The 13,919-nt window shown below is 37.6% G+C and overlaps 1 protein-coding gene across 1 annotated transcript in view; it reads right to left on the bottom strand.

Annotated features, from left to right (window-relative positions):
* Window positions 1-2,049: 2,049 nt before the first annotated feature.
* The window catches only part of HHIP (hedgehog interacting protein), a 70,821-nt gene continuing 58,951 nt past the window's right edge, over window positions 2,050-13,919 (bottom strand). The window contains exons 12-13 of the mRNA XM_040065726.2: window positions 7,177-7,325; window positions 2,050-4,905 (exon numbers count right to left, since the gene is read on the bottom strand). Of these exons, the coding sequence (XP_039921660.1) occupies window positions 4,712-4,905; window positions 7,177-7,325 (343 nt within the window). The 3' untranslated portion in view covers window positions 2,050-4,711. The remainder of the gene's footprint in view (window positions 4,906-7,176; window positions 7,326-13,919) is intronic.

Here is a 13,919-nt window from a genome sequence, read left to right as displayed (position 1 = left end):
TTTTATTTTTTTAACATTGCAAAACGAAAATTATTATTTTTTATTTACCACTTGGCTTCCTTTGTTTTTTTTTTTTTCCGAGATAAAGGGCACCTTTTAAATTGGACAGAAGATCAAAATGGCATAATTCCTAACTAAACTGATATGCAGATAATCTAAAGGATAGTAAATTAAAATGCATGAATATCTTTTAAGAATTTACATGATTAAGGAGAAATAAGCAGAACAGGCTGTGCTTGGACTTGTTTTTTCCACGTAGAACTAATCTTACAAATGCCTATTTCATGGGTGCAAGTAGAATTACATGTATGAATACTCATTTTCACAATAGTGCAGCTTTACACCTGTGGAACTACTTGTTCACATTTTCGGCGTCTCCATTTTGCATAATTTTACAGGAAAAGGTCCTTGTTTCTCAACCCAAATTAGAGAAAATGTCTACTGAACAGCTTTTCAACAGTTTACTGAACAACATTTCATCGTGCCAGGGATATCATTCTGGTTTTCAGTTAAGGCATCTGATCACTGGATTGCAGTGGGTAACTCTGTGATAAGCACAGTGACTGAAGTGATTTCTGCCTTCCTCCAGCTTCAGTCTGTCTGTGCCTGAGCTGTGTGAGGCTGGTACTCCTGAACTGTAAATGCCCAGCTAAGACACAGTGCCCAAAGTCACTATAAAATAACAAAATTCTGTGGATTGACCAAATGATAAAAGCCTCAGCCTGCTGGGGAGATTTTGATGCATGCACCTGTCAGGCACTTTCAAAAATAATAAACAATAAACACTTGCAGCAAACAGGGATTGTTGATGTTTGCTGTGGGTCTAGAAAGGAAGGGGCTGCAAAACCAAATGTGGACAAGTGAGTGATACAGAATTTATATTCTTATTTATACCTAACTTGCACTTCATTTGCATGAAATAGAGTAACGTGTGAGGATTTAAAGGTAAAAAGGGTTTGGATCTGTGTCCCTCTCTGTTAACAGAAGAAATTTAGTCCCAGAGGGGGAGGCTTTGAGTTAGTATTTCTTATTGGGGGCAGCAGAAAAATGAGTTTACTGTTTTTCTGAAATGGAGTGAAACGATTTGGAGCTGATTTTGCATAACATCTTTTTTGTCTCCCCATTTATCTATGGAGTAAAGATGTTTTCCTTATATTCCAGTAATATATGCCTTCTTTCTGATCAGCAGCACTTAAAAAGAGAAAGATGAGTTTTCTGTCCCAAAATAATAAAGCAGGGGTTTAACACTAGCAGGCATGAGCGACAGTCATGTTTCTTGCAACAGGTACGTTTGTTCTCCTTTAGCAGCAGGAAGGCTGAAAGAATGCTAGAAATGTACAATGTGTTGGGAACAGAGAGGCAGTATCTCCGGATAAAGGAAGAAATGAATGGAATAAAAGATTAGGAGAGAGAGACACAGAGACAGAGACAACTTGAACACATACATAAAATCCCTTCTGGAGGCCCTTATCTAATTGCCTCATTTATCTAGTTTCATTTATAAGCTCAGTTTTATTCTGGGACACTCTCGGAGGTTGTGTGAGAATGGCTGCAGAATGACCTAACTGGCAACAGGCTTTCTACAGACCCTTTTTCTTTTTTTTTTTTTTTGTATGCCAATTCTCAGGGCAATTACTGCAGTTGCCCTTTTTATATCAGCATCTTGGGTGGCTAGGCATGGGGTTTGCTCACTCTTTTTAATAGTATAATTTCTTTTTATAAATAAGCAGCTAGGATTTTTTTGTGTCTTTTTTTTTTTTTTTCCTTTTTTTTTTTTTTTTATGAGAATACTTCTTTTCCACTGGGACTTCCTATGAACATGTGGGCTTAATGCAGTTGCCTGCTTTCACACAAAAAAAGATGATTTAAAAATGAATCAAAACAGTTTCACAAACTATCTCCCCTCTCCCTCTACACTTCACTTAGATTATTTCTTAATTTTGAAGTTTTTATGGAATGACTCAGAGCAGATTTTTTTTTTTACATAAAACAAACTGAAGAATTTTGCTTAAATTTTACTTAATTTTGAAAGTGATTTTCTGGGTGCAGCACAGTTGATATGATTTTTTACTGTTGATTTGAATGCGGCCAGGATTTAAATTTAATTCTTAGCTCTTACTGGAGCTTCATTTTTGGATTTCACTACTAAACTAAATTATCTTTATTATTAAGATCAAAACTCCAGGATCATTGTTTTCTGTTCTCTGCATGACTGTGGCATATATATATTATTGTGAATCTTCAATTTAGGTGCCATCTGTGGTATTTTTTAAGGCACAAACAGTGAGAAAAGAACTATCACATCTTCCCAGCTGGTTGTTGAAAATAACGTATCACAGTGGAGTTAAAGTTGGGTTTATTTTTAAACATATTTCATTGAAGAAAGTGTTAAAGATGTTATCTCTGTCAGATATTTAAACGTTGCTAAAATACTTCAGCGACTTTCTTGCCTTGCTGATTATGAAGAGCGTAATAAAACCGTGCTATGTGACAGATTTAGACAGCTGGCTCATTCATGAGAAGTTCACATTTTTGTCACCCACGTTGAATAAGGAAAGATTAGATGCTAAGGTCAATTTACAAAAATGGTTGTCAGGACATTTTTTAATTGTAAAACTTTTTGTGATGGAATTCAGGGAAAAGACTAAAGGCAGAAAGCAGCGGAGACAAAGAGCTGCTATTAACCTACAGATGCTACCACAGGGTTCATTTTAAGATTGGTCACACTGCTTAGCCAATGAAGTGTTCGTGTGACTATAAGGGACCACCCTTTTCTGGGGTGAGAGGGCAATTTGGTCTTCATGCTCATTTAATCCCAAGATGTCTTTCAATGGACTGTCAGTTGAATCTACATTGTGCAAAATTATGCATGCACTTTTTAATGCAGACCATTGTTCTCTGAGCACTTAACCAAGATTTCTCAACCAATTTCCATTTGGCATGAGGTCACTCGAAACCCAGGCAAACATATATGGAAGGCAAATGTAATTGTTCCTCGGAGCTGGAATGTGCGAGACACAGAAATGCAAGTATCGGTTATGCTGTAATTTCAGATTTAATACTCGCTAAATGAACACTGAAAAATTTCTGTAAGGGAAAGTTTGTTGTGTGTTGCTGCCCTGGAGAGATGATTTTACTACTGGAGAGTAACATGGTGAAAGTCTTTTAGATCTGTTTGTCTAAAGTGATGTCAATCTTTGATGCGTAAGCAGCTGCTTTGAAGGACCACAGGATGTGCACACTGGGGCTGCTCTGCTTTCTTTTCTTAGGCAAGATTTTGTAAAAGCTGCAGTAGGTAGTTTGCAGGTAGTGCAAAAGGAAACCTGATAGTTGGTAAGTAGTAAACAAAGAAACTGCCAGTAGAGCTGGAGATAAGAGGGCACCAGTTCTGCAGATACATCTAATTAATTAATTAATACCTTATTACAGCATGTACACCACATTTATTGATACATTTACAATGCCTCGGTTTTCCATTGGCTCTCCAAGGAGCATTTAGAGCTGCATTTGGCAAGAACTGCTGTAGGTTTTGCACAAGTGATGCCGTGCACAGGCAGCACGCGCTCGTGTGAGCTCTGGCCCCGGGACGCCCCGTTCAGTGTGGCACTGGCAGAGTCTGCCTGTGTATCACCTCTTACACTGCCCTGCTGCAGTGAAAATCGCTTTATGGACACTTCTAACACATGCTGGAACTTTTTTTAAGGTTGGCAGGCGTTTGCTTTTTTTCTCATCTGGTGTAAATGAACACAAGTTGACACAAGGGTACATTCCTAGATTAGATCCACAACACATTGAAGTGTGCGTGTGTTTGCTCTCTCTTTCCCAGTCTTCCCAATTAAGCTGGTGAAAAATGTAACTTTAGTATTTTACAGGACATGGTAAAGCTGTCTCATCTAGGTGATGTCTATATTATAAAAATAAAATAAAATAATATAAATATGTAACATGAACCCAGTGCCCATAGTTAAATAAAATATATGATAAAAAGCAGACCTTCTAGGATGACTGGTTTTGAAATATGCGAATATAATTTAATTATTAAACACTTGAAACAATCTTGATATTAAGCTGCGATAACCAGATTTTTGCATCTATGCTAGATAAAGAAATAACATTCTGTAATAGAGTTACATTGATGAAAGTGAAGGTTACAGTCTTACAATGAATTGCCTAGATAGGAATGCATTAAGCAGTTCTGAAATATTGTCTCATGATGGAGTTCAGTTTACCTTAGAAACTGTTACAACTGGATTTTATTAAGTCCAGCAGTTTATACAGCGATGTTTGGAAACTGCTTTCTCACTGCTATAATCTGATAGGTACAGGAACGAGATTTCTGGGATGTCAAAGAATCCATTAAGACATCAGGAAAGTCCTTTGACGAAAATGCGTTTTACAGTGGAATTGCTTCGTAAACTATTTCTCATGAAGAAATAAATATTAAAAAAGATTCCACTCTCTGCAAAACCGTATTTGTGATAGCGGCTGCGCGTGTATGTGTGCACATATTGGATATCGGGACGTCTGTGGAGACGTGTGGGAATATTTACACACATACAAGGGATTTTTCTGCACATTGGGTGGATATTACACTTAAATTAATAAAGTAAATCAAATCACCGGTGTTTGCTGCAGGATAACAGTCTTTCAAAAATGACAGGATTCAAAACAAATGCCCGTTGAAAGTGGAGTTTCCAAATAGTCCCAGAAACTATACAATGTAGCTGGTTAGATCCAGCAAGTAGGATGTCATGTCTAGGATCTGATCAAGAATACCCGCCCTTGTCACTCTTCGGATGTTTCTATCCACTTGTTCACACTGGGGGCCGAGATAGCCTTTTTTACATAAGCATTTATTGGGCCTTACACAGACACCTCCATGTCGGCAGGCTGGGTCGCATTTTGCTGTGGGTGAAAAAACAGTGATTTTCTAATTTGTTTAGAACATCACACACCAAATAAAAAGATAACCGTACGCATTCATTTAGAGCTTTCTAACCCGCTTGTTATAAAGCATATAAATTAAAAACAACATAGAAAGGATGAAATACTAGGAGTGTTGGAAACCTATTTTTTAAAAGTTTTAGAATATTAGGGGGAGGAAGTAATTTTGTATAACTGTGAGGATGTCACTCGGGAAAGATTGATAAACTCAGATAACAGATTTTTTTGAAATGTCCAGTTCCCATATTCAGGGTTAATTTAGGAATCTCAGGCTCCTTTGTATACTCAGGGTTCTGCACTACACATGTGCCTTAGCAAAGCAGACTACAGCTGAGCAGTGTACTTAATTCTGGGACCAAAATTTAATTCCTATTGGAGAAAAAAGAGCCAGGGTATTTTTCCAACCATTTTTATAAGTTTCAAAGTTTTTCCCCCCTCCTTAGCAGATGCCTGACAATTTATCTATAGAGTTCTAGGTTAATCAGCTCGCTTCAGTTTTTCAAATATGGCTCCTATTTTAGATTGTGTTACCAAATTTAATAATCAATAACTTTAGTTGTGGAAGTATTTTCTTCTGGGGTAGTCACAGAACAGTGATATACAGAAGGTATATAATATATCTTTCTTTTTCTGCAGGTGTTGTGCAGCCTAATGTTATCTATTGTAATGAACTTCAATATGGATTTACAGATATTTATAATACACTATAGAAATGCAGGTTTTCTTGATTTTATCCAAGAGGTTTTTAACTACATGAAAGGGAAACTCATACCTCCTACAATTTTTTTTTTTTAATTTAAACTACAATAGTAGCTTGAGGTTTAACTTGGATCATCCCTACCAATTGTGTGGGATCCTTAGTCTACATCTTTTCTGTGGCTTTCTTGCTCATTCTGTCCTTCAAATCATCTATCATAAAGCTGTGATTTTTCAAACAAAAGAGGTTATTCAAGACCCACTTATGCTCATCTTGGAGGCATTTTTTTACTTTTAAATTCCAGTTTGACAAAGCCTCATCCTCTAAATGCAGGAAGGCTCTGAAAAGTGAGGACAATTGAAATTGGGATATTTGGCCAGATTACCTCATCTGTGTCTCTAACCTGCCTTCGTTGCTGTGTTGTAGATGGTCAGTTCATGAATCTTTGCTCAGTAAGATACTTTATCAGTGATTAATCAATTTTATTTCATTCCAAAGTCACTCCTGCTCATCACTAAAACCCTGGAGGTTGCTGAAATTTACACTCCAGCCTATAAGGCTGGACCCTGTTTCACCAGAGCACTCCTAAGTGCCGTTCCAACCTCAATTATCCATGATCCATTGTGGGATCTTCATTTTCCCTTAGTCTTTGCGTTCTACTTCCACAATATTAACATCTCTTGGTGTGGGCATCTGGTCAAACTCTCTGACCAAATACACCCAGTCAGAGACTGATGCTGAGAAATAAAATCTCTGTGATAACATCTCCTGGTACCCAGGCTGGCACTAGAACATCTGCACTGGCCAAAATGACACGGCTCAGACAGAGCCACAGCCTCCAAGACAGTGTTGGCACAGCTGTGGCTTGCTCACCTCAGCCCTTGGCTGGCACACCCATCATCTTAGTTTGATCACTGTCACTTTTCCAAGTGACTTTTAAAAGCTAAAGCAACAAGACAGGACTTGATGAAATCACTGTAATAATGGATCACAGTGACATTGATTATTAGCTGTTTTGTGATAGGTTGATAGAATTCTCTTTAACAAACTGGAGCCTTTTCATTTGGTAGGAACAAAAGCAAGAATGTACCAAAACTAAAATATCTTCATTAAATTAGTGAAGTGCAAAAGATGCGATGGAGACCTGCAGTTCTGATTTACAATCTTTCCTGACAAGTCACCTCTCTTTGACACTGACAGTGATAATACTGCAAGTGCAAGGTGAATGTCCAAACAAAGGACATGTATTGACTGCATCTCCTTTCATTTGAAAATCTTGGTGGAGGAAAAAAAAAAAAGAGTACTGTTGTCATGTTCATGCTATCAACTGCATTCTGCACTGGCTCAAAATGCATTAGGTGTTTTAGCAGTTGCATTCATCAAAAGACTTACTGTTCTCCTGAAGCTTGTGAAATAGAACTGAAGGCCAATATATTGATCAACACTGACTGAAAATTTCTCTGAGCAAACAATGAAAAGCCAATTATGACACGTCACTGCTCTTTTCACTTGTTGTTATGAATCTGTATACAAACCAGTTCTGCAGAACTCTCCTTCCCAGCCTTGATTACAGCAGCATTTTCCTGTGGGAGTGCAGTGCCCATTCCGACAATGCCTTGAGCATTCAGATGTCAGTATCTGTGCAGGCTGAGCTGTTCTTTTGCATTCTTCAGGGACTAAAGGCCTGAATAAAACCATACAAATCAAGCAAAGAGTTAAAAGTTAGGATCGAGAAGAAAAATTTTGATTTTTTTTTATTAAAGGCCTGATTCTCTGCTGTAGTATTATCAGTGGGATAAATCATGAGATTTCTTTTTTCCTCAGAAAAAGCAATAAGACCAGAAATGATATGTTACAGTACAGAAAAATACGGTGCAATTTGCTATTATTTCATGTAACTGCCTTCAGAGATCTTCCACAAGATTAAGCAATAGTTCTTGAGAGTTCTTGCAGCATGAACCTGCCAAAACCAGCTTGCTGAAGGTTTATCTTCATAAAGCTGCCAGCTTATCACAGGCAGCATCTGATGGTGGAGGTTTTTTTTGCATTTCTAGCTGATCTAGATTTTCCCTAAGAAAGAGGGAAGAGTAACCTGAGCAAGTTTTATGTCACGCATTATGACGTGTTATAATTTTGCAGAAGTATTTCCTCTGTCAGCTCTGCCAGCTTTTTATTTCCGTATTTCCATGGAATGATATTTGGATTGTGCATTCTGGATGCTTATTTAAGCATCTGAACATCAGAAAAGACTTTCTCACTCTGAGAGTGACCAAGCACTAGCATAGGTTGCACAGACAGTTGTGGCATCTCCGCCACTGGAGATACTCGGATGTTGTCTGGGAAATTGGCAGTGGGAGTCCCTGATTCAGCAGGGACCATGTGCCCTCCAGAGGTGCCTTCCAAACTCAGCCATTCGTCATCAGGTGATTCTGTGGAATGCATGCACAAAGGAAATTCTGGTTCAGATGACTTGGAATATTTCTGACACTGGATGTTTTGGTTAGGATGATAGGATCATCCAAAGGCTACAGGTTCCCAGTAGAGGTACCATGTCTTGTCTCTGCTGTAGGTTTGGTTGCACAGGTACAAGTTTGGAAAAGAATGTCAATATCTCCCAAGTGATCTAATCAAGTAATTGAATAGGAGCATCATGGAAAATTAGGGTAATTAGTGACAAATACAAAATTACTCATTTCCAAGGAAATCATCATAACTACTGCCATACATACTAAGCTTGATATGAGCAGGAAAGAGATTCTAATAGTTTTGTGGAGAGCTTAGAGAAATCTCTCCAAACAAGCCAAAACAAAATTCTATGAGAATAGAATAGAATAGAATAGAATAGAATAGAATAGAATAGAATAGAATAGATTGTTCATTATACTGACATTGGTATTAACACCCCAATTATATGCAGACAGCTGGAATAACAGCTTGTGCACTGATTACTCTGTCACATATTAATTTCCTAGACTGATGCTCCTGTGCAGAGGAAAGGATAATTTTGGGGGGTCTGAGAAAGAGCAGGTATGATGAAGGTGTGGAAAACGATGACAGAAGAAAAAGAGAAAAAAAATTTGCATTCTTTTTTATCTCCTATTTCAACATCAGAAGAAACATCAAGTGAAAAAATTAAGCTAAAGAAAATAAAATTAACTAGCTGAACTCATGGCTACTAAGATATCAAAAGATATCTAAAGCCGATGTTCTAGTAGGATTTTAAATAGATATTTCTGTGCACAGTGGATATTTCTGTGCCATTCAAAGTAATATTAGATAGGGTAAAAATAATTTTTTAAAATATAAGCATTCATAGCTAAGTCCCTCACTAGCTGACTGGGCTTACATTTCCCCCTCCCATTTTGACATGCATCTTGTTAATGGTCCACTACAGGGTTTCTTGCATTTTTCCTTGAAACAGAGTAATACTGTACAGGCCCGCTGGTTTGTTTCAGCATAGCACTTTCTGTGCTCAGTCTTAATTACTACTCTGATTATTTAAACATCTACACACAAGAACTGGTTCCCCAAAGATGTTAAGGACAGAAAGAATGTTTAGATGCTTCTTTAGCGAAGCACCAAGCCCTGGTTTCCAAAGCGTTTCTGAGAATCACACTGAAGGTCCTGTATTATTTAAGGGCTTTGAAACATGTTTTGACACCTTTGGTGCAGCATATTTGAAACCCTTTCAGTTTTACTGTTTACATATTTCCACAGCTGTCTTTTAAACAGAATGCATTATTTTTTTGACCTGTAAGGAATTCCAGTTCTATAAAGAATAATGAGCGTATTACATATGATCTGGTTAAGAAAGTTCCTACGCTTAAAAAGCATGAAATGTTGTTTTGGAAATGGTTCTAGAAAATAATATGATTTTCAGTGGAGACTTGCTCAGATTTAAAAGGAAAAAGATCTATCTTCTAATTCCTACATCTGGGAAAAAAAAAATCTACATTTCAAATTATTTCTGTATAGCCAACTGCATAGGATGCAACATTCTTTATCTGTCACTACTTAAAGCTCATTTATTTCAAGTTACTTTAAATGGGAGGCTTCTCTTTCTCTGGCTCAAACACAACTACAGTACAGTGTTTAGCAGGAAGCATAACCTCAGGCTCCTGGAGCATCTCTTGGAAAAAAGCTCCAGTGGCATATCTTTAGCAAAGAATGACCTCGTAAGTCACAAAGGTAGTTTATTCGGGAAGATAATGATTTATTTTATTAATAGATGTGTTTATCGATGATAGTGCTATACTATATGGTTCTTTTTGTATGCAATTAGGACGGCAGAAGTCACACTTTTTTTTGTATCCAGCTGAGCATGGCTGGTCACTTTTATGATTTAAAGTTTTCTACCACTCTCGGTACTTGTGAATATAACCTTGCCTTTTATTCTACCATCAATCAAGAACTTGCACTTATCAGCCTTGGATAATATTTATTAATGGCGGGGTGGAGTAGAAACAAAGATGGAAAAAATTCTGGTTGGCAGGGTGCCTCAGGAGAAGAGGAATACAAATGCAGCTGCAGTGCAATCCTTGCGTGTGAGAACTGCTGGTTTTCCTTAGCTGTGCTCTGGGAAAAGCCACACTTCTTTCTCAGAATTTGAGCGCTGCTCTGGGACCAAAACGCATCAAGAGAAAGCCTCTGCCCCACAGCGCTCACAATTTGCATTCTTAGTGCTTGGAAGGGGTGGAAATGTTCAGGCTCAGTGCAAGTTGAAGTGAATCTCGCAAAGATAACGTGAGTCCTGAAACGGACTGTTGGGACTTGATCTCTCCCACACTTAGACAGGACCGTGACTTTGTTTATATAACCAGTGCTTCGCTGTGTCTCCTGATGTGGAAAATGGAGGGGAATAGATGGAGCCACACTCCGGGATGGAGGGAATTTTTTTCCTTGTATCCCTCAATCTATAAAACTCTACAGGGTACAGCTTGATTACTGTTACAGTAAGCACTATTTGGTCCGCAGAAAGTCAGCCAAAAATGTAGCTGATAATGACTATTTATATGGTCTGTACAATTCTAGTTATCTTAAAGAGCTGTTCATATATACAGTACAGTACAGTATATCTTGCTTGTTAAAACAGGCTTTCATGAAACTGTATAACAACTCTAAATGTATGGAACATGGAGGAAAAGTTGTACCGGGGGCTGGGGCCTCGCTGGATCCCTTCGCTGACGTGTGCAGTGAGCTGGGAATTCTTGACTGTGCAGTGTGTAAAATAATTTTTGCTGCCTTACCATAGCTAGTAGAAGAAAGCAGCCTCTACTGTTTAGAAGCATATAAAAGTCCAACTTGCTTTAATAGATTAAAACTCATCCTGGCATAGCTCAGGACTTCATGCTTTCTTTAGTGCATTTCTTTGCAGCTCCACTAAACACACAGAGTGATTTAGTTGCTGTATGTGCTATCTGTAACTCAAACGTGCATAAATCAATGCAAATGGAGGGCCAAACTCAGCAGTAAAACAATGGTACTGACCAGAAAACAATTCCTCCACCAGGCTTTTGACACAATATCAAAAATCTCTACTTCCCTACTAAAGTGAGAAAAAAAAAAGGCAGACAAAATTCCTGGATGTTCAGACTCAAGCAAGAGAGACTGCTGTAGAAATCTTAATACAACATATATGGAATGTTATGCTTCAACTACCTGCACATAAGATTCAGGTATTAGAATGATACTTAAGTATATCACAGTATATTGTTGAGGCTTTTTTTCCTTTATAAGGGAAAATGTCAAGAAAAAATAATTTTGCTTCACTCCTTGTCATAACCTAAATTCACTACTTGTCATAGAATAAATATAGCATCTCTTCAGGTACAGCTTCTAAAATTAAAATTATACCTTTAGTCCTGGGAGAGATGCCAAAAGCTCGTTACTTGTCTCCAGATTTACTACATGGGAATAATGTGGAAAAAACTCATGGCTTTTAAGATTTAAACTCAGCAGCATATCAAATTTATTCTTATATGGTATACTTGTTCATGACCTCTAGTCTTAAGAAATTCTGTCATGTTTGAAAACTAGTCCCTAGTGAAGCCTGTATCAATGTTAATAGCTAAGAGGTCAATGCAACTGCTAAACAGTTTGTATTACTGTCAGGGTGGTCATGAAAACAACACCTGCTGCATGAGCACTTGGCAGCTGGGTCAACAGGCACTGTGGGAATTTATCAATTTAGGGGGCCACTTGCATAACACTTTGACTGATGAATTGGGAACGACTGGCTTACTGGGCTAAAGCTGCTCTATTATGTGTGACTTTCTTTAGGATGGCAGAGGCTTCCTGCAGGCTCCAGAAAATAAGCAAAAGATAAACGGAGCTGGTTTTTTTTCCTTATAAAGTGATAAAAAGTGAGAACTCCTTAATAGCCAACGCTAGAAAGACTTTAAGAAAACGAGAAAAAAAAAAAAGAAACCAAAACAAAAACTTTTACAGTCAGTGAGCTGTGATGTGATTGAAAAAAATCCTTAGGTTTTTCCATCGTGGTTACAAAGGAGTTTTTGTGAAGTACTTGTGTAAAGTGAAACTCTCTAGACTGGTATTCGCAAAAAGCTCTAATTTCTCTTTAGTGTCTCTTGTGGGAATAGTAACTGCATGTGGGTAGGTAAATGAGATAAGAATTTTGCATGCTCCGGCGAAACTAAACATAATTAGACATTAATTCTGGCTTTCCATTCCCTCAAATGACTTAGGGGATAGTAACTTTCTGAACAGAAAGAAATCATATGGCCCACCTGGGTTGGTGAGTGCATTCACCATCAAAATTGGCTCCTTCTACAGAGAGTTTTCAGTAGGAGCTTTGGAGTTTATCTATAACCCATCAGAACAGAGTATCTTGATGCAGATTACTCTAAAACGGTGCTTCCATTTCCACAGGAATTAAAGTCTCAAACAGAGCTTCTCTTTCACAAATGCTTTTCTTCTGTCATACCACCAAACGCTCCTGACTCATATTAAAAAATCAAATCACTAATGGTTTTCTAAAGAGCCTGAACAGCATCAAAATGAGGTATGACCTAGATACTGTCCCTTCGTGTCTGAAATCAGTCTGTTTGGAAATGCTCTCCGACAGCGGAAATCCCGGAAGGTGATGATGGAAAGGATGATAAGTGGAATTATATACTCTGGAGGGGCATGAAAGAGGAGTGAGATGGTTTGAATCAAGTTCAAGTTTCAATCCAACGGGAAGCAGCTATTCCGGCTGTTGATATGAAACACATTGAAATCCAGATCTATAAGGTGTTACAAGGAGAGGAAGAGGAAATCTTCTTCTGTGTGCAGGAACGCTTACTCAGGCTCTGCCCCCTTCCATAAAAATCACCTGCTGGTTTTAGTGAGCCATCCTGGTCAAAGCAATTACTCATCCCCTTTGGAATTACTGTATGGATGGTGGCAAACTCTTAAAGCTTCACGCTTAAAACTTCACAGCACATCTCTCAAAAGGAAAACTTTTTGCATTGTCTGTCATTTCTAGACTCTTCTCTGGATAGCTTTCCTTTTATATGTAATTTCCTTAGAAATTAAAGTGATCATAATATAACTACTCTAAAAGAAGACTTACAGAGCCTCTTTATGGCTGTTCTTCTACCATCCAAAGTTTATTTTCTTACTTCTTGGTCTAGTAATGATGTTTAAATTACAGACTTCATGGATCTATCAACAGATCTTACTTATTTAAATATTAATTTTCACAGTTGATTTTCTCCTCTCATCATGCTAAAAAAATGATTACTTCTTCTTTTCTAATGGGTTTGTCTCCTATTTTCTCTGTTATCGACTAACTGGAATCATTTGACGTCTACACATTTTCTGCATCACTGTTTACTTAGTTGTTTTTCTTTCATTTCAGCTCATCAAGACTTTTGTGATTGATATCAGTACGTATTTTCAGAAACAGAAAACACGACAGAAAAGTTATGAAACAGAAATTAGAAAACTATAAAATCAAAACGTTTTGGGTTTTGGTCACAAAATCGATTTTTAAAATGCTAGTATTTGCACTGACCTTCAGGATATCTGACTAACCCTACCTTTTAAAAAGCTGAGTAGAACATAAGCCTTTCTCACTAGTTCCAGTCCCTGGAAAGTGGTGGTAATGATTTTTTTTGATAATCATCAAACTATGGATATATTTTTCAGAGACAGTTTTAACTTAAGAACTTCTCTTAACTGCCAGTTAAACTAATGTGCCCGATGTTGGTTTTATGTGCTTGCAATTTTATGTTTCCCACATCTGCTTCATTCTCAAAGCTAAACATGCTATTGG

This window comes from Hirundo rustica, chromosome 5 (assembly GCF_015227805.2).
Source record: "Hirundo rustica isolate bHirRus1 chromosome 5, bHirRus1.pri.v3, whole genome shotgun sequence".
Classification (NCBI taxonomy): domain Eukaryota; kingdom Metazoa; phylum Chordata; class Aves; order Passeriformes; family Hirundinidae; genus Hirundo; species Hirundo rustica.
The sequence above is the reverse complement of the archived record's forward strand: the minus strand, read 5'-3'. Positions and strand labels throughout refer to the sequence as shown.